Below are 23,412 nucleotides of genomic sequence, written 5' to 3'. Positions count from 1 at the left end.
TATATAATTAAGTAAATATAAATATAATTAAACTTAATCTTGTTAAAAATATTTAATAAAAATATTTGTTAAGATTTATATACAATTTAAATTTTATTTGAATTTGAAGAGGGACAAAATTGTTTAATTTTTAAAATTAGGACTAAATTGAAACAAAATAAAAATAGAGGGACCAAATTAAGACAAAATAAAAATACAAGGACCAAACTAAGACTAATGCAATGACATGTGACTTGACAATGACACATGGCACTATCAGTTTGACACGTGGCATTTTTAAATTTTATTTTAAAAAAATAAAAAATAATTAAAAAATAATTAAAAATTCAAAAAAAGCATAAACTAACACGTGTCACTCCTTTAATGGTGTTAGTACAAAACTAACGGCAATGACCTAATTGTTTTAATTTTTTGAAAATAGAGTTTCAATTAAGAAAAAATTAGAATTTTTTGAAAATAGAGTTTCTACTAAGAACCTAATTGAAACTTCTGAGTAAAATTAGAGAACTTGAAAATGATTAAACCTTATAAAATTTTAAATAAAATTCAGAATACAATTTTTAAGTAAAAATCAGAATATTTATTTAAAACCAGATGAGATGATCCGATGCATTTAGAAGAAGAAAAATAGACCCCAGAAAATATGAAAAAATCTCGATGCAATGCAGATTCCCATTTAAAAAATGTATACATTGTCAATTCTTTTTTTAACTTTTTCTTAAAAATATTTGTAAATTTATTGTTATGAATAATAATTTGTAAGAAATTCCTATCAAATTTTTTTAAAAATATTTTGTATAAAAAATTCAGAATTTTTTTAGAAAAATATTTGTAAATTTTATAATTTTGTAGGAAATAATTATCCACGAAATAATTATCTATTAATTAAATTTTTTAAAAAATAGTAAAAAAAAAGATTTTTCTTATCAAGTTTTATAACAAATTTGCAAGAAAAATTGCATGAAATATGAAAATTTATAATAGTGCTTATAGCGTTATAGTAAATTTATGAGTTTTTTTCAAGTATATGTATATATATATATATATATATATATATATATATATATATATATATATATATATATATATATATATATATATATATATATATATTTATATATATATATATATATATATATATATATATATATATTTATATATTTATATATTTATATATATATATATATATATATATATATATATATATATATATTATTAAAGTGTGATGAACAATCTACTTATATTATAAATTAAAGTCACATAAATCTTTAAGTTACTGAATAATCTTTTAATATTGATTTCAATCAACAATTTGTGTATTTCCTTTTGATAATTATATTTTTGGTGTCTTTTTGTTATTTTTCAACAAGTTGAATGATGGATGAAGGAAAAAGATAAAAACTGAAAATGGAGATGAAGAGGAGAATGGAGACAAAAGATTTGCACAAATGTAAATTGCAAGCAAAACTTGTAAACTAAATAAATGAGAGTGATGATCCAAATTGTTGTTACAAACAAAACTGAATACATCATTTCTTCATATTTGCAAAGTTCTCAAACAGTTAAAATTATATCCATAATTTATCACCTTGATTATAATTATATCTATTTATATTTTCCATTTGATAGTTACTTAATATAATAAAATAAAAGAAAATATACATAAATTGAAGTAACTATCATAAACGTGTTAGATGTTATCTTTGATTCCACCATATGTAGCATTATTATTACATATAATCTCTCTTGAGTGTGCTTGAATCCCCATCTCGATTCCACTTCTCTCAATTTAACTTTTTTTTTATGCTTTTTTATTTGGGTCAAGTTTCTTTCTATACCTGATTCCTCTCGTAGATCTTCATTTGTCTTATCACATTTCTTTTTTACTATGATCATTTGTTTATTGATTTTTTCGATTTGATTATGTTCTTAATTATTCTCTCTAGAATTGAACATGTATAAAGATGATAATAAAGTTTGAAGTTAGAATTTCATACAAATTACCTCTATTAAGGGATTTGCCCCTGATTTAAAAATAAAAACCATAATAATAGGTAAATTATAATTTCTTTTAGATAAATAATGAGTGAATTATAAAATTAAAAATATAATTTCTTGTAATAAAAAATATAGATACAGAAAATATTGTAAAGAGAATTTTACATGTTTTATAAATACATAAATGAATAAGTTATAAATATATTAAATATACAATATATATTATAGTAAAGAAATGCATAGGATATGGACAGAATAATAAATATTGGAATATAATTTTCTCCACGGTTTTACACTTTTAAATATTGAATGCGTATTTTATCAAATGCTATTTTAATACAGAAGATTGTATCCTAAATAATTTTTTCACGCTTTAAATGCTGTGTTTTATGCATATTTGCTTTATTCCTTTTACTTTTTTCGTAAATCTTATTAAAATAAATCTCTTTTTCTTTCAATAAAAGCACTCCTTTTAGTCTTATTTTTCTTCCATAACGTAACATTCCAAAAATATAGTCTAAAACTATATAATAGAATAGTCACATTTGATAATATTACAGATCAGTCTTACATTAAAAGAGAAGTACGCTTGTGGCCGAACGGCTGATAACAGTTGAAAAACTGTTATTTTTATGCTTAAAATTGATACTAAAAACAATCTTTAACACTTAGAAACTAGCTTGGAATCATGCTTTTGTTTATATTTTTGGAAATAAGAGAGTTGGACAGGTTTATGCTTGATTTCAATGTTTTATACAGGTTTTAAGGTGAATTTGATGAAAGAAGTGAAGAAGGATAGAGATAAGTGCAAAAGAAGAGAAGTCGCAAGTACCGCTCAGCGCCAGTTTAACGGTGAGCGGCACTAATGAACACCCGTTGGCTCCGCTGAGGGGTGAAAGTGAAGCTGAGGGGAAGAATTCAACACACGCACTTAATTAGCGCTGAGTGGTAGTTTACCGCTAAGCGCCATTATTTTGGGCTTAGGCCCACTTTTCTGTAATATTTTGAATAGTATATAAGCTTTAGGACTTCCTAGGGTTTGTATCTTTGGCAGAGTACGAAGCAAACACACACCTTTCCACCCCTTGGAGGAAGATTTTGGATGCTAAGGCTACCTACTCAACTTTCTAGGGTTCTATCTTTCACTATTTCATTGTATTTCATCTAGTTTCACCATGAATATGGTGAACTAAACTCTTCTTGTTGTTGGGGAATCAATGTAATCTTTTGAAGCTCTCATATATGGAATTTTGTGTTTAAACATCATATTTATGATACATGCATTCTTTCATCATTAGTTAGGGTTTTTCTTCTTTGCTCATAGCATGCATTGTTTAACTCATTCGATGTCATGATTATTGATTTTGTCGATATGGACACATACGGGGAAATCTAGAACTGGGGAAATTCTCCCAAAAGCAGTATTGCCTAGACATAGGAATATGAGGGTTGGTTGCCTTTAAGCTTCTGTGCTTCAGAATTAATTATTAGGGATGCTAGGAATTGTATGAACTCATAATTAAGGATAGGCTTTCTTCGCCGACACATCGAGTTTAAGGTAATTTAGAGAGTGACATTAACATTGATGAAAAGAATGATTAATTCCTAAAATATATGAGAGTGGATAAGATGAAATTGATTACCCCAACAACATACTCATCCATATAATTTGTTCAGTGTTTGTGTTCTTCTTTCCCATTGATCATCACATGCATACATGTTTACTTTTTGTCTTTTGCATTTGAAACTTATAACAATTTGTTCTCAAGTCTTAAATAATCAAGAAATCATATAACTAACTAGGTCGTGAGTCCTTTGGGAGAACGATACTTGGTCTTACCGAGTTTATTACTTGATACTATTCGGTCACACTTGCCAAGGGTTAAACAAGTTTTTGGCGGCGTTTTTCGGTATTCATAAATTTGTCATCAACGACCTTACAGAAAGAACTAAAAACTTAAATTGTACAAGATAAGCAATTCTGACCGAACGGTTTACAAATGTCCACACCGGACGGTCATACAAAAGCAAAGGGAAAAGGTGATCGAATGATCACCTTACTATCAAACTAAACTACTGACCGAACGGTTCTACTGTTCGGTCTTAACTTCTACCTCGACTAAGTTTTCTTCTTCCAGCGCTTCTTCCAGCAGCTCGTCTCCTTCTGCTCACATCCACATGGATGATCATTGCAACAGAAAGACAACCGAACGTACAAAATAGACAAGACAGAAATACATAGGGTAAGCTTATGTAATTTAATTCAGGTACAAACATATATTTCACACAATCAAAACCAAACAAGATAATTCATCACTCGCTCATGCAAAGCCTAATACTAGACTGACTGTCCGGACTGTATGAATTCTGTGTAGCTACGACGTTCGTGCACCCGGGTGATGTAGTAACTGGGATACCCTCAACAGTTGCCACCCGAGGTTAGTCCTATCTGTCCAAATTAACCATAAGGACTAGGACCTCCTGTCGTTCCCGCACATGACTTACCCTTCTCTATGTGAGAACGAGTAATCACAGAACATCAGGATGAACCGCCAGCTTAGCATGCCCACATTCATACTTTACCAAATTCCAATATTCATTCATGAGATATTCCTCCCCGGAATACTCGTCAAAAATCAAATACATTTCATATACATCATATTCCATCATCTTCCATTTTCTAACTTCAAGTTTAACTAAGATCACTTATGATACAAAATACCGAACGTAAAACTTTAATCTTTAACGAGACCGAACACTTGGACTGAGACCGAGAGGTTTTCAGTTCCAGAATAGATCAAAACCGAGAGAGAATTACCATCGGGATTTGAAAGAGACCGAGTTCAATAATATTTCTCAAGATTTAAAAGGATCGAACGTTATTTACAAGGTGAATCAATTTGATGAATTGACCCATGAGCGTTTAAACTGAACAGCTTAAAGCCTAGACCGAGTACTAAGACTCTAGGCCGAAACTAATGGAGACAGACACTACAAGACATTCAAATAATAGTACTTAGAAGACTCATATGAAGAAATCGAACACTTATAAATACTTAGCTTACTTATAAATTTTTCCTCAAGAAAATCGAATATCAGTCAAAGATCGAGCACGGTAGATGGTGAACACCATTGAGTTTGGATGAACGCTATTTTCATCAAGGTAGATTATAGAAAAGAGAATGACCGCTTAGTGTAAGACCCAGCACTAAATAGTACGATCGCTTGGTGAATATAGAATATCATTTGACTAATGTTCAAGAACGAACGAACATACTACTACACATATATACTTAAATTTATAATAAAATACCAAGGAAAGGATATCCTTGGTGGAACGGTTGTACACAAATTGTACTAGACGAAGACACTCGTCCTCAACATAAATTCTTTCCAAATGAAAGAATTCCGTTCTAAACGAGTCCCCTATAAAAACCGAACGGTCAAAGACCATTTAGTAACGAACACACATCAACTTAGGTAAATTTCATACTTAGGAATTATTTATCTTCAAAATCTCATACATCCATATCATATTAAATTTCCATACTTCATACAATCAAAACATAGCAACATACAAATTAAATTAAATAAGCTTCCCTTACCTCTGATGTGATCGAACGTTCACAAATAGGACCACTGATTCACCTCTAAGAATCCGTCTACCCTCAACGCTCAACATTTTCCAAACTAAAACCAAGTAAAACCAATATACTATCAGAACCTCTTATTTCAGAAGAGTTATTAACACAGGAAACCATAACTTGGTTTGCATGTCCAAGAAAACGCACGGCTAAGTGAAAAGAAGAACTTATCAATTCAGAACCCAAAACCGATCGGTTCAAACTGAAGCTCTTGACACCGGAGGAGTAGAAACGATGCCTGAATGGTGATCGGAGGAAGTAAAGGTGAGAATTTCTTAGAGAGAAGATGAAGGAGATGTAATGAGAAGGAGGAGAAAATGAGATTTTTTAGAATCTGAGGAAGAAGGGTGCATGCAGTGAGTGGCGTGGATTTCTGAAAATCAAAGTTTTCCTTCCAACGTCAAAACGAGCGTCCGCTCATCTGCTAACACCTGTCTTCCACCAACTGAGTGTCGAGCCCCCTCTTGACACGTGAAATCCACTAAAGTGAATCCTGAGTGGATTTTTAATGGCTCTGACACACAACTAGATCACTTAATTAGCAAAACAAAGAAACCACCATGGAAATTCTAAAAATCAAGTTTCCATATTATATATAAAAAAGCAAGAATGGATTTTTTTTTAATTGTTAATTTGTAATCATCTTATATGTTTTTGCATGTGAAAAAAATATAATTAATATAATTATTTATATGTGAAAAGTAAGTTATTCTAATTTTTTAAAATTTATAATTATTTGTTGCATATCAAAATGAGTCATTAGATAATTTCTTGTGAATATACTCAGTTGCAACAAGATGAAAATGAACTTCTTTTACTAATTATACATTGAAAAAAAAAGTTGAAAATTTTAGTATAGATTTCATACTAGACTATTTATGTGATGTCTAAGCAAAACAGATTAAGTGTTTATATATTGCTAATGTAATTAACATTTTGAAACATCATATTATAAAGAAGTGTATATATACACACTTTTCTGGTCAACATAGTTGGCTTGACATTTGGGCTTTTTCACCAAAGTAGGCAAAAATGAGCAATTTATTACGGAACTAGGCAAAAATTGACCAAAAGTGAAGTCGTGGGGGGTAAAAACGACTTCAAAAGAAGAAGTCGTGCCCCCCCTGCATGACTTCACACTGTTCATAACTACAGTGTTGAAGTCGTGCACCCTAAAAACGACTTCTGGGGCTTGTAATCGATTACAATTTCATTGTAATCGATTACACAGTGTTGAAATGGAGACCCTGCAGATTTTGAAATGTGTAGACAGAAAACGTACTGGTAATTGATTACGGCATGTGAGTAATTGATTACCAGGTTGGTTTTGTAGGAAGAAGCACTCTGGTAATCGATTACAGGGTTTGTGTAATCGATTACCAATGGGTTTTTGTTTGGTTTATGAAAATGATTTTGTATTTGACATATGTTATGTATTGGTTATGTTATAGGAAAAGAGTAAATAAATATATCTAGGAAATATTTATAGTAATATATGAGTAATGGATTTGATTACAATTTGGTAACATTAAGAAAAAACTATTGGCGAAAAGGACAATTTCCCCTATGATGACCTTCGTTGCGGCAGTAAGAGCATTTTTTTGGCTTATCTGGATTGGATTGATCCATTTCATTATGAAGCCTATTTGTAGATGGTCTTCCGGATGCCTTGCGTCGCATTTTAGGATCTGGTATGAAGTTTGGACCTGTATACAGAGACCAATAGTCTTCATTTTGGATTGGGTGAAATTGTACTTCGTATGCCTTGAAAATGTTGTGAAGACTGTATACTGGATCGATTACTTGGGTTAGGGGGATATGCGAAAATGCACAAACAGCAATGACATGATGACATGGGAGACGAGTAGCTTGGAAGTGTCCACAATCACACCACCATTCATTTAGACTGACCTTGTACGAAAGTGGAACTGGGCGGTAGTGGTGAGGTGTTGAAATTTCTTGAACATCAAATTCAGAATTTTCACGATTGTAGCGATGAACATGACAATATGCGAATTGTTGTTGATTTTTCCTAATGATGTCGGCGATCTGTTCAGGATATTGGTGTCCTGCTTGTATCATAGAGTTGGCCTTTAATCCGCGTTCAACAAACCATGATTGTGTCCTCTCAAATGTTGTTCTGATGAGAGCACATATTGGTAATGAACGTGCTCCCTTTAAAATGGAGTTGGTGCACTCAGCAAGATTAGTCGTCATATGTCCATATCTTCTCCCTCCATCAAAAGCCTGAGACCACTTTTGTAATGGAATTTTATCTATCCATTGAACTTGTTGTGGGTATTGGTTTCTCAAAGCAGCAAGTTTTGCTGTGACAGTTGCTTGCTTCACCTCGTAAGCTGTAATAAGGTAATAAAAAAAATAAATTAAAGAATAATAATGTTAACAAAATTATAAAAGTATATAAGTGTTAGAAGAATTTTTGTATGAGTACCTAAATTGATGAATTGTTTTTTTAGGTCGTGATTTTTGAATTTGGTGTTGAAGTTGGATGCTAGATGACGTATGCAATAAACAGAGTTCAAACCATCTTGTTCCCAACCAACTTCATCTGATCTTAAGGCGGACAATATACCCTTTCCTCTGTCAGTGATGATGCAAATATTTTGTTGATGACAAATATGTTCTCGAAGTAGTTGAAAGAACCATATCATGGCCTCCTTTGTCTCACCTTCTACAATGGCAAAGGCCAGGGGAAAAATATTTCTATTGCCATCTTGACCTATGGCGGTTAGCAAAGTTCCATGATATTTACCCGTGAGAAATGTGCCATCAACTTGAAGAATGGGTTTACAGTACTTGAATCCTTCTATGCAAGGACCGAAAGACCAGAAAACTCTTTCCATAATATAGCAATTATCGTCGGTATCTCCATCAATATTGACAGGAGAACCAGTGCATTGTAAAATTGTACCTGGGTTTGCTTCCTTGACGGCATGCAACCACCTGGGCATGTGGTTATAAGAGTCCTCCCAGTCTCCAAACTCCATAGCAAGAGCCTTCTGTTTAGCGATCCAAGCTTTTCTGTACGACACAGAATATCCGAATCGACCCTTAATATCGGCAATCAAACTCTTGACATGAATGGATGGGTTTGTCCGGATTGAATTGGATATGATCGTGGCAATGTGAGTACTATCAAGATTCGTATGATCTTGAGATAGTATTGTTGAGAAACACGAATGTTGTCCGTCTATATTTTTGATTTCCCAATATTTACGGACTTTGCTATAAGCTGCCCTAAGACGCCATTGACAACCGTTGTGATATTCCAGACAACGAATAACATAAATGTTGGGTTTGGACTCAACGACGATGTATTAGTAACCGTTTGTTATGTGATAATGTTTGATTGCAAGAATAGTTTCCTCCTTTAAGTGGAACTGCATACCTTGAATCAACTCTGGAATTACTTGTGCAGATGATTGTGCTATGTGGCCGTCGTCGTTGTTGTCATCTTCGATTATGTTGTCTAATTCATCATCCGTGCTGAAGTCATCAACGTTGTCCAATATTAAAGGTTCTTCATCAATGAGCTGCGATGATGAAGATGATGGCAAGTTCCATGATGCCATTTTTTAGGAAATATTCGGAAGACTTTGGTTGGCAAGCTCTAGTGGAAGAGGTTTTGGGCATGGAGAGTGAATGTGAAGATAGACTTCTTATATAGCGTATAATACATTCACAAGCATCAGTGTGTGTTATGATGTAAAATTCAAAGTAGTCAACAATATTTGCTGGACTGTGAATATAGCACTGGTTTGATGGTGTTAGAAGGTACCAATAGTATAACATCTATTCGTTTCCTGTAAAGTGATATGAATCACCTCCATCCGTAAAGCACTGTCACTTTGATAGCTTCCCTACACCGTCATTCATAAAATACTTTATAAATACATTAAATTATTTGAATAAAATAGTTTGTAAATTAATTAAATTATAAATACACATAATGGATGTTTTTAAAAAAGGGAATCTAAAAAAATTAGAAAAAGGAATAAAAAAAATTACAAAAGGTTAAAAATCAAAAAAAAATTCAAAAAGGGGAAGTTGGGGGGGGGGGGGGGGGGGGGGGGGGTGGCACGACTTCAATAGGTGAAGTCGTGCACCCCCTACACGACTTCAATTGTTGAAGTCTTGTAGGGGGTACACGACTTCACCTATTGAAGTCGTGCCCACCCCCTCCAACTTCCCTTTTTTTTGTTTTTTTTATTTTTAAATCCCATTCCCATTGCTTTTACAGTTTGCAAAAATTATTTTTTGGGTTCCATATTGTTTTTCCAATTCATGAAAATTTATTATATGAATTTAGTAATTACTTTTCATTATAAATATGTAAATTATATTTATGGATGCATTGGGCTACGGGGGACAAGAAAGGGTACACATGCATGCTTCACATTTTTCTCTGAACACCAATAATAGTATTCAACTATGCTTACCAACTTTCCTATTCATTTGCATGCGTACATTTATAATTGTATTTGTACTTTTTCACATGCATGTCTTCTTTTTTTGCAGGTTGAAGAATCTCTGAGGGCACTTATTATCAATTATCATTTCTTTCCTTTCTCTATCTCCCGTGACTTTGAATATTGTTGGGAATCAATTCCTCTACTTAAATTGGTAGAGGGTGCATTTCATTTCTCCCAACGTCCTCTCAGTTTCAATACCCAAACCCCTTAAGCATGGTCTTTGCTTCCATATCCCTGTAGTCTACGAATACCAAATCTGAGTTCCAATACCAAATAGACTTCTCCTTTGTCAAAGCTTGAGTAACCTACTCTCACCCACAAAATTTAAATGGCTTCTGCTCGTCAACTTCCTGTTGATATGTCCCTTTTACGTCTACAAGATAAACACATCGTCAAGTCTATTTGGGAAAGCAATGAAAGAGTCATTTGCCCTCGAAGACATGCAATTTGGTTAGCAAAGCATGTCCACAAAATTGATGAAAGAATAAAGAATATTTTACATGGAGCAGGTTTTATCCATATTTTACAAGCTTCAAGTATGGAGATAAGTCACAACCTTGTTACTGCTTTGGTTGAAAGGTGGAGAGTGGAAACTCATACTTTCCACTTCCCTCATGGTGAAACTACAATTACATTGGAAGACGTTGCATTACAACTGGGGCTTACTATTGAAGGACAGGTGGTCACTGGCATAAGTTTTGGTCCCCTAACGGTATTTTGTCATCAACTACTAGGACATGTTCCACCTGAGAATTGTGTAAGGGGAAACAGAATGAAGTTGTCATGGTTGAATAACACTTTCCGCCAAGTGCCTCATCATGCAACGGAACAGGTTATTGAACAATACGCTAGGGCGTATATGTTGATAATAATTGGCAGTGTGATGATGCCAGATACATCTGCAAGCATGGTGCATTTGATGTATCTTCCCCTATTGGCCGACCTGCAAAACGTTTCACAGTATAGCTGGAGATCAGCCACGCTCTCCTGCTTGTATCGTGCCCTTGATCACGGGACTAGGGCTGACCAAGACAATATCGGAGGGTGCATGATCTTGTTACAGTGCTGGGCATGGGAAAGAATAACATGTCTTTCACCAGAATTACTTGAAGTCACAGAACACGAGATTTCTTCTGGTGCAGTTTTTCCACTTGCGAAAAGATGGTGTCGCACAACACAGTCTGCTTGCCAGGACATGACAACTGTTAAACAATTTCGCCAGAAAATAGACGACGTATCACCTCGACAGGTATTTTTGAAATACAAAACAAATTTTTATGATATAAATTTCTTGTACAATTGATGGCTTAATTAGTATACCCTAAACCAAGAACTTCTTATGATGCAGTTTCTATGGACACCGTACAGACGTGCTGAAATTTCACATCTCATTCAAGTAGAAGTGCCACCGACATGTCGGGCACTTGTGCCACTTATATGTTTCTCTGTGGTAGAATACCAACAATCCGACCGGGTCATGCGACAGTTTGGTTTTAGACAAAATGTTCCTCATCCACCAATGAATCTAGATGAGGAACATAAATTGGATATGAGAGGACGCGCTGATTGGAATTGGCATGAACACCATCACCAGTGGATTGGATTGTGGAATGACCGACATAATCGTGTCTTCAACGGGATACCTTTTCAGAAAAATGGTCACTTGCGAGATGAATCGGAGTATATGCAGTGGTATATAAGTCATACCATCCGGTACATTGGTTTAATAGAAGATTCAACGGACTCTGAGGTAGTACAATATTTCCTCCAAAAAATTTTATTATACTGTTCATATCTTGTGTTATTAACTAATAGAAATTGTGTTTCGCAGTATGACATGGACCACGAGGAACACTTCCAGCCGCCATCTCAACACCGTGCATCTTCTTCATATCATGATCCACAAAGGTCTGCCTCTGACCATGGCAACTATCAACATCCAGCTGTAAATTCAAGGTTTCAACAAAACATTCCACCGACACCAACATATCCTGCGGTTGAGAGTGGTTATTTCGCCTTTCCACCATCCACACCGTTCAGTGGAGGTCCATCCAATTATTTTGGAACCACCACAATGACTCCACCATCTTCATACGTACACCCTTCATCCTCACATAACGTCTATCGACCGACATTTGACTATCAAAGCCGTCAACAGTGCAATGAAAGTGATCCGACGGATGAAGACCAACCAACGCACGATCCCACACCGAAACAACGATCACAAAGGCGAGCCCAACGAATTTGACGACGACCACCGTGTGGAACTGGAGGACATAGATAGAATGGTTGCCTTCTTTATTTATAAATATGTAATTTGTTTACTTCTCTTAAAGTAATTAAAAAACAGTTTTATCATCATAAACTATTATCGTCATATTACCTTATTCAACTGAACTTTATATACAAACCAATTTTAATACATAATGCATTCAATAACTAATTTAACGTAACAGGTCAAAAATTATCTAAATCCACAGACAAGAATGACTGATAATCGATTACAGGTCTTTCGTAATAGATTACTAGTCCACCAGTGTCAGAAGTTGCAGGATTTTTTGAACTATGCATAACAAGCCACACTGGTAATCGATTACATTCTGTCCGTAATCGATTACCACATTTCCATGATAGGACTTCCAGGATTTTCCACAATGGGCCACACCAGACTGACTGGTAATCGATTACCTGGTTTTCGTAATCGATTACCAGAGGGCTCGTGTAATCGATTACATCAAACCTGTAATCGATTACGCGACTAACCCTACTCTATATATTCAACTTTTTCTCTCTCCTCACGCACAACCACCCTATACCACTCCAGCTGCAGCGCCACCAAGGGTTCTTCCACCCTCTCCAACCTCCAAAAATCACCTAATCTTCCACCTTTTTCACTCTAAAACACCATAACTCCACTCCCCTTTCAATTCTCTTCACTTTGCACCGATTGGATTTTCAAATGGCGGAATCTTCGAAAAGGCAAAGAGTAAGGGGATCATCTTCTACAGGTGGGGGACGTCGCCGCCGTCAACCTTCACCGCCACAAAACTCTCCGCCACCCTCACCACCGCCGTCACCCACCGCTGAACACTACAATGTTCAGTTTTCAACTCCTGCACAAGCCCAAAGGTATTTATCACTATACAAAGACCGCCCAATCATTGAGCCAAAATATCTAGATGAGCAGTATTTTGAGAGCCATGATTTTGAATTTTTTCGGATGCTTCAAAATTTGGGATTGGATGAATTTTGCTGCGATTTTAGTGCATATAATCCTCATTTGGTGCGTATATTTTATAGTAACCTAAAATTTGCTGAAAATGGCACAATGAAAAGTGAGGTCAACAATGTCCAAATTATTATCAAACCCAGCATTTTCGCTGCTATAGCCAATCTTCCCTCTGTTGGGTTGCCCTTTGAAGGGAAATTATGTGAGGATTGGGCCAATGATTTTAATATGAACGCAGCCAGACAATTATTTTGTTTGCCACACAATCGCCCCACCACTAGATTTCTAGCCGGGAATATGACAGCTGAGGCTAGAGTCTTACATTATACTATATGTCGTGTTTTGTTTCCTCGTGTTTCTAACTTTGCACAGGCAACCGAGGAAGATATTCTGATTATGTGGGTTATAATGACGGCAAAGCAGATCAACTGGACTCATCTAATCCGACATAGGATGAAGAAGGGTTTGAGGGACGGTGCTCCACTTCCATATCCAACATTGGTCACCCGCATCTTGGAACATTTTCAAGTTCCACTGGAGGATGAAATATCGGTGCCACCAACTAGGCATTGGATGATATCAGGAGTAGTCATACAATCATTTGGACTCATCCAGAATGCTGACAACAGATGGGTGCACAGAAATTCTCCTCCTCCACCTCAACGTCAGCGTGACCCACCTCCTGAACTATACATACCACCACCACCTCCCCGTAGTCGATTTGATGAAGTCATGACGGGGATAAACGATCTCCGAACATTTGTTGGCGACAGCTTCAATACACTTAATGAAACGATGAATGCAAGATTTGAACAATTGGAGCTGAATATGGGTGATCGGTTCGATACTATTGATGCTAGAGTTGAAAATGTGGAGCACGACATCCAGTATCTGCGTCGTCATTTTGGTCCACACGGTGGATCATCTTCCTAGATGTCTTTCAATTTCTACTGTCATTTTCTTTACATTTTAGGTTGTTCTTCTTTATGTAATGCACTTTTCATTCAATAAAATACTTTGTCTTTTCATATTATGATATTCTCTTATTTTTATTAAATCAAATGATATACTCTTCCTATACAAAACAATACATCACAATGTAATTAACAACGATGCGTGCTTACACAACTTCATATCAACACACTTAATAAACTTCAAAATATCCACCACAATTACAATACAAAATTTCATAAATCAACCAAAAACACACTGGTAATCGATTACCACGACCCTGTAATCGCTTACCAGTGTCAATCTTCCACAAAAAACAACCTGGTAATTAATTACACACCTGCCGTAATCGATTACCAGTGAATTTTTCCCATTCAAGTTGAAGTCGTGCTGGGTGACCACGATTTCAACACGTTGTAATCGATTACCAGCACATTGTAATCGATTACAGTCCTCTGAAGTCGTTTTTGGGGTGCACGACTTCAGCACTGTAGTAATCTACAGTGTGAAGTCGTGCAGGGGGGCACGACTTCTTCATTTGAAGTCGTTTGGGCCCCCCACGACTTCCCCATTTACGTAAATTTGTTTGACTTTGCCTATTTTGGTAATATAGTAGGCAAATTTGCCCATTCTCGTGCAAAAACCTGACATTTGGCTTTTCCTATATATGAAAAGAATTACGATATTGTCATACTTTGATAAACAATAGAAAAACTGATTTGCAGATACTTTTGTCATGGCAATATGCCTTTTTTTAATTTAGGAACTAAAAAAGAATATATTCATTAAGTATATCTATTATTTATTGAAACACGTAGATTACAAGAAAATTTACAGAAAAATGTCAACTCAACAGACTAGAGAATTTATCGATCCTTGAATTGATATTTCTGACATCCTGACACAATATATTACATAGTTCGCGTGAAAATCCAGTAACAGCAGTTCTACAGCACAAATCATGTAGTTTCACTAACTGTTTCATTTATGATATTTATATTTATTATTTTGATAATGTTTTGAACAGTGAAAGTGAATAAGCAATGTTAACACTGTTTTTTTGTTAGGTGATAAGCATGCTATAAGCAATGTGCAATCTTTTCTTTGTTTTATGTTATAAGCATGCTATCACCAGAGGTGATAATAAATCAGAATGAAGAACTAAATACATGAAGCCATTTTACATTTTATGGCACTTACATACACATATATTGTATGAAATTATTTGGATCCGACATCAGCTTCCCAATCCACATCATTCTCTATAAATGTGGGGGAAAAACTAAAAAAAAAATACAAAATTACAGTATAAAAAATCCATGTTTTTTTGTTATGTTCTTCTTCCATTATGCTATAATTGATGATGCTGTTGTTGTTGAAGGTTGACTAGTTTAAAGTATGCTCCATTTTTATTTTCTATGAGACTTGAATGAGTCCCTTGCTCAATTATCTTTCCATCCTGTAAAACTGAGATTTGGTCTGCATTTCTTATGGTGGATAGCCTATGTGCCACCATAACTGTTGTTCTGTTCTGCATTAATCTGTCCAATGCTTGCTGCACCACACGCTCTGACTCCACATCAAGTGCACTAGTGGCTTCATCAAGAAGCAAGATTTCAGGGTTCTTTAGAACTGCTCTTGCAATGGCTACCCTTTGTCTTTGCCCACCAGATAGTTGCACTCCTCGTTCTCCTACTTTGGTGGAGTAGCCCTCAGGAAGACCACTGATGAAGTTATGAGCATTGGCAAGCTTAGCTGCTTCAATCACTTCTGAATCAGAGGCACCTTCTTTTCCATAGAGTATGTTTTCATAAATTGATGTGGCAAAAAGAGCTGGCTCTTGTTGCACAAGACCAATGTGTCTCCTTAGAGATTTCAGATTAAGTTTTGTGATGTCTTTGCCTGTAAGAGTTTCATTTATTCTTGTTAAAAGAATGTTACAGGCAAATAGCTTATGCATGCAAATGGGTCAATGACAAATCCTTTGCATTTAATTGGATAAAGTTCTACGAAAAACTTACCATCAACTAACACCCTTCCGGATACTGGATCATAAAATCTGAGGATAAGGGAAATCACAGAGCTTTTACCAGAACCACTTTGCCCCACAAGAGCAACACTCTTGCCTGCGGGAACTCTTAGGTTGAAATCCTTGAAAATAATCACATCTGGCCTTGAAGGGTAGCTGAAATTGATTCTTTTGAGCTCAATTGTTCCCTCAACTGTTTTCAATTCTTCTCCAACATCTCCTGTTATTCCTGACTTTCTATCCATCACTTCGAAAACTGATGCAACCATTTGGTTCCCTTTCAAAAGGTCTGGGGCAAGGGCCAAAGTCTCCCCCATAGCCAGAGCTGTTACTATCAAAACCATAAATGACTTCATAATTGATTTAAAGCTTGCAAGCTCCTTTTCCATCAAAGTAGATCCATACCTGCAAAAGGTTTACACTCTAAGCACAAATGTAACCAGCATTTGGTAAGACATTAATCCTACAAGTAGCCTACTTAAGACAGAATAAAGTTAAAACATCTACCACAGGGCAAGACCATAAGATGAGAAAATAAAGAACTGGGAAACGCCATAGAATATGCCAGCAATTTGGCCTCGTTTAAATGAGCGTTTAGAGGGATCAAGAAGCTCATTAGCATAAAGGTCAAGGACCTTTTCTTCAGAACAAAATGCAGCCACAGTACGTATATTGCTCACAGCCTCCCCAGCAAGCATGTTGGCTTTTAGGTATGCTTTGCTCAAGTTGCCACCATATCCTTTCATAAAAAGTTTCTGAAATGATCCCGGGGAAATATTAAAACGCAGAAAGATATGCTAGTTCTATGATGTTGAAATGTTAAATAAGGAAAATCACCTCACTTATATGACCACTGATGACAAAAGGATATGTAGCTACGACAATAAGTGTTATTCTCCAGTTCAAGATGAAGGCAATAATAAATGAAGCAACAACCAAACCAATGTTCTGTAACAGAATTGTTGAACGATCAACGACTATAGTTCTTAACAATGTAGCATCAGTCTCTAACTGCGATGAAAGCATAGAACTTGTGTTGTTTGTATCATCAAACCATCCAATTTCGTTCTTCAAGATAGCTGCACCCAGATGAGCAAGGGAAGTTAATTGAGAAGCTCCGATAGCTATGTATTTAGTTTTCAGATTTTTTATATACATCAAAAGTAAAAAAGGCAATAATATATTGAATACTGAAAACTCAAATGCACCTTTAAAATATAATTCATCAGAAAATGAATTGATTAATTGTATTACTGATCATGATTCATGAACATACCGAATCCTCAAAATGTGTAACACAAACTACAAAATAATGGATTTTTGCTGATACATTCACATTCAGTGTGAATTGATTGAAGTAAGAAGCTTGAAAGGAAACAAATCATGGCAAGAAAAGTGTACAAGTGATGGGAGCAAGTAATAATCAATTGATAAATATTACCTGAAAACATCATTTCCCTCACACGAAGGGTAAGTCGCTCTCCCATGATTCCAAAAGACAGATGTTCAATGGCATGGACAGTGATTGTTATAACTGCTGCTCCACAGAAGAGAAAAGCTATTTTTTTAACTTCGCGACATGTTGTGTCCCAGTCCATATAGTATGATACAAGTGCATGAGAAATTCCGAGTGCAAAAAGTGGCATCTGTGCTCCAGCAATAAATGCGCATAAGGTCCCAAAAACCCCATAAAACCAGTCAGGACCGACCATAGAATACAGTCTTGCTGCTGAAACGTGCTTTTTCTTGCCTGAATTTTCTGTTTCTTCAGCACAAACCCGGCCAATAGATTCTTTATCTGATCGAAAACTACCACCAAGGCTGGTGGTTGTACGGGATAACTCTCTCGAGTAGGTTATGCTGCAACCAAAAGAAATATATAATCATAAACAGCACGTTAATGGAATTGTTATCCAAGAGGCAAACGTAAAAGACATACAGAAGCATTCAATTAACTTGTGTATTTTTAAAACTTTTATCAAAGCTTTACATTTAAGTGTCCCGATGAAAATGAGAATGAAGTACCTTGGTTGGCGTCCCATGCTAGGACCAACCGAAGGGAGGCGTTGCAGAGAAGTTGCCTCTTGGAGTTGAACAAGAGATGCATATACACTACTTGGGTTAGACATGAGCTCTTCATGGTTACCGGTTTCCACAATCTTCCCTCCCTGTACAACAGCAATCAAATCTGCATTCCTGATGGTTGAAAGTCTGTGTGCCACTACAACAGTTGTTCTCCCAACCATCACACGATCAAGAGCCTCCTGCACACTCTTCTCAGACTCAGCATCCAGAGCACTCGTTGCTTCATCCAACAAAAGAATTGATGGATTTTTCACGATTGCACGAGATATTGCAATCCTTTGTTTTTGCCCTCCTGACAGTTGTATCCCTCTCTCACCAACCTGAAAAGATAAAAAACTGATTTAGTGTCACCACTATCACCTCTCAAGGAAAAGAAAAAGTTCACCATATTTACTTTGTTATGGAAAACCTCTTGAAATACACATAAATATCTTACCTGAGTTTCTAGTCTATCAGGAAGATTGCTAATGAAAGACTGAGCATCTGAAAGCTTCACAGCACGCTTTAGTTCTTCGAGAGTGGCATCATCTTTTCCATAAAGTATATTCTCCTTGATGCTTGTAGCAAAAAGGGCAGGTTCTTGATTTACCAGCCCAATTTGCTGCCTAAGCCATTTGAGATCAAGTTCCCTGATATCATTTCTGTCTAACAGTATCTGTCCAGAAAGTGGTTCGTAAAAGCGTTCGATCAATGATATGACAGTGCTCTTTCCCGAACCACTTCCTCCCACAAGGGCTACAATTTTCCCTGAAGGAATGTCAAGACAAAGGTTGTTGAATATTACTACATCTGGACGAGATGGGTAACTGAAACAGACATTCTCAAACTGGATGTCACCCTCCAATTTGCCCAACTTGCGACCAGTTTTTGAGCTACTTTTGGTCACTGTGTCCCTCTCTATCATCTCAAAGATTGGATATGCTGCTGCCTTTGCTCGAATGAATGCAGTGATATCTGGTGCTGCCTGCCCAAGTGATCTGAGAAACAAAACACGACCTTCACACTTACCTTAATGAAGAAAAAAAATTTAACACAAGAAATACAACCTTAAACTAGATACAATCCATAATGCAATGTCAACTATAGTCTGGTTGTATTAATAATTGGCAAGGAAATGACATTAATAAATATATTGTAGAAGGAAGAAAATATGATTAAGATTAGAATAAATATGTAAGCTCACTGTAACATGTTTTTAATTAATACTATTATTCAACTATATGTAATTCACTCTAGTGAATAACAGCAAAATTTACTATCATTATCAGCCTTATCAGAAAAATGTACTTCACTACATGTGTGTGTATGTGCAAATTTCTGCATGAAAATTGAAACCAAAAATAAGATGCAACTTATTCCACGATACACAATTATTATGAACTGTTCTAGGATGTCATGTAGAAGATAGAAAGGGCTTACAGGCCAGAGATCACAACATTGAGCATGGTAGTGAAAGATTCGCCTCCATTTGCAATATTCTTGTGAACAACAATACTAGTAAACCAAACAAGCAAAGCCCACGATAGAAAAAGGACACAATGCATTGAGCCCAGGCCCAGGCCCTTTGCCAAACCTGCTTTTCTACCGTTTACATAAGTTTTCATGAGAGCAGCTTTATACGACTTTACTGCTCTTTCTTCTCCAGCAAATGCTTGAACCGTTCTAACATTACCTATCACCTGAAACTCACAAAGAGTACAACATTGAGCCATGTCTTAAAGAACTAGCCACACTACTGTTGCTATGATTGAAATTCATGCAAATACGACAGCTTTCACTCTTAATATAGTGACCTAATTCCTGCCAATCTAATGTTGTGCATGAATTTCCACTTAGTAGTTAAAAAACATTGTAAATAGCACGAATTTCACATGGTATCTAGCATTCTTTAATGAACATTGGTAAAACCCTAAATAATCCAAACCACATAGGTAGCAAGATTTTCTTTGATCGTACACAAGAAAGTAGAAAACAGTTGAATATTTTTATGAAAATTGAGTTAATTAATTACCTCTTCAGCGATTTCCCCAGCTCGCACATAGGCTTTTCGAACTTTTGCAATAAGACCAATTGTGACGTATGCATAAAGACCTCCAGCAAGGGCAATCAAAGGTACAATTGAAAGAGTCACAAGACTTATCTGCCACACTCTAACAAACCCAATAATAAACCCTGCTAAAAATCGGCTTATGTAGTGCATGAAGTTCCCCACCTGTAAATTCCAATCTTCAACTATTATCAATCTTTTTACCAAAAACATGCATTCGTTAAGTTTTAAAATACTTATTTAGAAGTAATTCTATCCATGTAACGAAATACACAGGAGAAAACCCATGAAAAAAGCTAATTAATTTAGAATGTGCAACAGCTTTTATTATTACATCATATAATGCCACAATAGATTAAGTTGACAAAGTTTAATGGTCTTCTGATAAACAATTAACGTTGAACTCTTCGAATGTTAAAACGTAAATGACCACAAAAATTGTTCCATTAATTCAAATGGATTAAAACCATAGAAATGGTTTAGTGTGGCATATGGTTGTGGCTACGTGTCTGGTGAATGGTCACAGGGATACTGTTGGTAGATGCCGAATCATAATTGCATGCATCCTAAAGTAAGTGTGCATTTTATTGGAGGCACATGCAGCTCAGGTTAAAAACTCAAAACCTTAAAAACAACGTAACCATATCGACCGGTCGCATAAATGCTATCGGATGCATTAAATCCACACTGTTCGATTTTCGTATATCAATGGTGTCAGAGACAAAACACAGGCGCGGAAGAAGGGAAGAACATAACCATAAGAAACGCCAAATGGTGAAGTTATTATTTTACCGCTTCAAGTGAAATTCCCCAACCCACCGCGCTGTTACCCAAATAAGAGCATTTATTATATCTTAATAGGTGTATTCAATGTTCTTTTTCAAAATATTTCTATTTTCAAATCTATATTCAAGGGAAACTTTCTTAATAACAATTAATTGTAGTCTTACCTGTTATTTAAATTACATGAAGAAAAATCTTCTTAAAAAAAATTATGTCTCTTACTGGTTTGGGGAAGAGAAGAATAGGGGAAGGCTCCATAAACTAAAAATTGTCCGAACAAAGTTGAAGCGGCAATTAATAATGATTAATGAAAACAATTTCACCAGATGGATTGAAGAAGCCAGAAAAAAACAAAAAAACTGAATGAGATTAAAATTGAAATTGACATGGGAATAAGTTTTTGTACAACTTCTTAGTTTATATGTAATGAGGATAGGAAAAACATTCAGAAATGCATGGAAGCAGTAAGAAATATGGGTTAAAATGCATACCTTCTCGGATAGTGCATCTTGAACGATGATAATGTCACTGGTGATGGCAGAAATAACCTCTCCTGTTGATGCCTCGGTGTCAAATAGACTTATATCTTGATTCAACATTGACTTCAAATAAGCCATTCTCATCTTTGCAGCTTGACGTTCCCCAGTATGCATCCAACAAGCGACCTCTATATGATCAATCCAACATCAATATTGATTATATTCTTTAGTTACTAAGATTTGATAAAATTAAATCAACTGAGATAACACATGATTTTTGACTTGGCTATTTTCATACCTATCCAAGATGAAAACAATATTGCTACACTTAGATACACAAAATCCATAGAGTACTGCAAAATCGAAAACAAGTATCACATTAAAACATGCAGCTAGTAAGATAGTTACATTTCTTGAATGCAATAGTTAAGTCCAAATTAGCCTTCAATTGACAGAAAGTGTTGTTTTTTTTCCAGCCAAACAGTTACTACCTTGGAAGGTTAATATGGAAGAGGACAGGAGAAAAGGTTGTTAGTTGTTGCTACAAACCTTGGCAACTCTGTGAGAGGCTTCCTTGGGGAAAAGATAGGCCAAGCCTATGACATTGATCAACTTGCCAAAGAAGATAAAGAAAACGGGAACAGAAGCACCATGTATACATGCCCCAACAGATCCAAAGGCCATTAAGACACAGTCATAGAAGTCAGCAAAAGAGAAGAGTTTCAGCAGAGAAACTTTATGTTCCTTTTTGCTCTTAGCATCCACGGCCGAGTCACCGGAGAAGGTACCCCGGTCTGACATTCTGGCCAGAAAAAAAGAGAGAAAAAAAGAAGAACAATCCTTTTTTTCTGAAAAGTAAGCAAAAACTAGTAGTAGCTAACACAAGAAGGTGCCCTGCAACTGCAAACTGCAATGTACGTTTGCAAAAAGGCAGAAAGTGAAGATGGGAATGGAAAAGAGGAGGTGGGCACGTAGTGATTTTGGTTGTGCTGCTGTATTGAAGAAAGTAGCTAACGTGGAGAGATTAGGAATGGGGTAGGAGGTGGTGGTGGATGTGTCATAATATACAATGTAGAAAAGAAGATGGAATATTTATTATCACCGAAGATTTGATACCATGCAAGGTTCAGATTCGACTTATTAAGCTAGTAATAACAGTAACCTTAACATAATTATAATATAATAATATAATATGAATGTTTATTCAATCTTCAGTGCTTGATTGTGTTGTTACAGTTATTGAGCTCTTTCTTTGGTCATTGCGTGAGTGGTTCATATAGTGATGATGAGCTGTGTGTGACTTTGCAGTATGCAACTGCACTCTCTTTCTTGCTCTCTGTCTGCATTAAATTACATTGAGAGTAGTTGTTGAAGTTTGCTATATATATATATATATATATATATATGTGTGTGTGTGTGTGTAGGCTCCAGATAAGTTCAAATGGGTTTGGATGAGTCCGTGACTGAGACTTACCATAAACTGTAATGAAAAGGAAGAGGGAACCATTCAAAATCTGGGTCTTGAATATTCGTAATTTCTAGCATATAAAAACATCAGATGCACCAACGGTGGTGGTTCATGCAAATAAGGATATAATTACTTCAACATTTCTGAAAAAATAAAAAGATTCAAAATATTTAAAGATGTGAGATCAAATAAGTATTATTATTATT

At 35.5% G+C, this 23,412-nt stretch overlaps 2 protein-coding genes across 2 annotated transcripts; both read right to left on the bottom strand.

Annotated features, from left to right (window-relative positions):
• Positions 1–7,181: 7,181 nt before the first annotated feature.
• LOC148206442 (uncharacterized) lies at positions 7,182–9,235 on the bottom strand. Its single transcript, XM_088107857.1, has 3 exons — positions 9,052–9,235; positions 8,095–8,814; positions 7,182–7,999 (listed from the first exon to the last, which is right to left on the bottom strand). The coding sequence occupies exons 1-3, from the start codon at positions 9,233–9,235 to the stop codon at positions 7,182–7,184; spliced, it is 1,722 nt and encodes a 573-aa protein (XP_087963983.1).
• A 6,246-nt stretch (positions 9,236–15,481) lies between these two features.
• Positions 15,482–23,075, bottom strand: LOC148206441 (ABC transporter B family member 2-like). The gene is made up of 12 exons (XM_088104301.1): positions 22,288–23,075; positions 22,037–22,091; positions 21,751–21,926; positions 20,441–20,641; positions 19,849–20,108; positions 18,866–19,406; positions 18,370–18,749; positions 17,786–18,204; positions 17,182–17,423; positions 16,852–17,099; positions 16,337–16,749; positions 15,482–16,217 (listed from the first exon to the last, which is right to left on the bottom strand). The coding sequence occupies exons 1-12, from the start codon at positions 22,537–22,539 to the stop codon at positions 15,667–15,669; spliced, it is 3,738 nt and encodes a 1,245-aa protein (XP_087960427.1). The 5' UTR covers positions 22,540–23,075; the 3' UTR covers positions 15,482–15,666.
• Positions 23,076–23,412: the final 337 nt, after the last annotated feature.

This window comes from Vigna umbellata, chromosome 1 (genome assembly GCF_029865625.1).
Source record: "Vigna umbellata cultivar VRB3 chromosome 1, Vumbellata_1.0, whole genome shotgun sequence".
Lineage (NCBI taxonomy): Eukaryota > Viridiplantae > Streptophyta > Magnoliopsida > Fabales > Fabaceae > Vigna > Vigna umbellata.
Note: the sequence above shows the minus strand (reverse complement) of the source record. Positions and strands in the feature narration are given on the sequence as shown.

Excerpts from the sequence above, each read along its gene's own strand:
- LOC148206442 (XM_088107857.1), bottom strand. The coding sequence starts at position 9,235 with ATGGCATCATGGAACTTGCCATCATCTTCATCATCGCAGCTCATTGAT. Across the intron at positions 8,815-9,051 it reads AATTCCAGAGTTGATTCAAG|ATCATACGAATCTTGATAGT; the intron begins GTATGCAGTTCC and ends TACTATCTCAAG. Across the intron at positions 8,000-8,094 it reads AAAACAATTCATCAATTTAG|CTTACGAGGTGAAGCAAGCA; the intron begins GTACTCATACAA and ends ACCTTATTACAG.
- LOC148206441 (XM_088104301.1), bottom strand. The coding sequence starts at position 22,539 with ATGTCAGACCGGGGTACCTTCTCCGGTGACTCGGCCGTGGATGCTAAG. Across the intron at positions 17,424-17,785 it reads GAGGGAAATGATGTTTTCAG|CTATCTTGAAGAACGAAATT; the intron begins GTAATATTTATC and ends ATCTGGGTGCAG. Across the intron at positions 16,750-16,851 it reads TCTTATGGTCTTGCCCTGTG|GTATGGATCTACTTTGATGG; the intron begins GTAGATGTTTTA and ends AACCTTTTGCAG.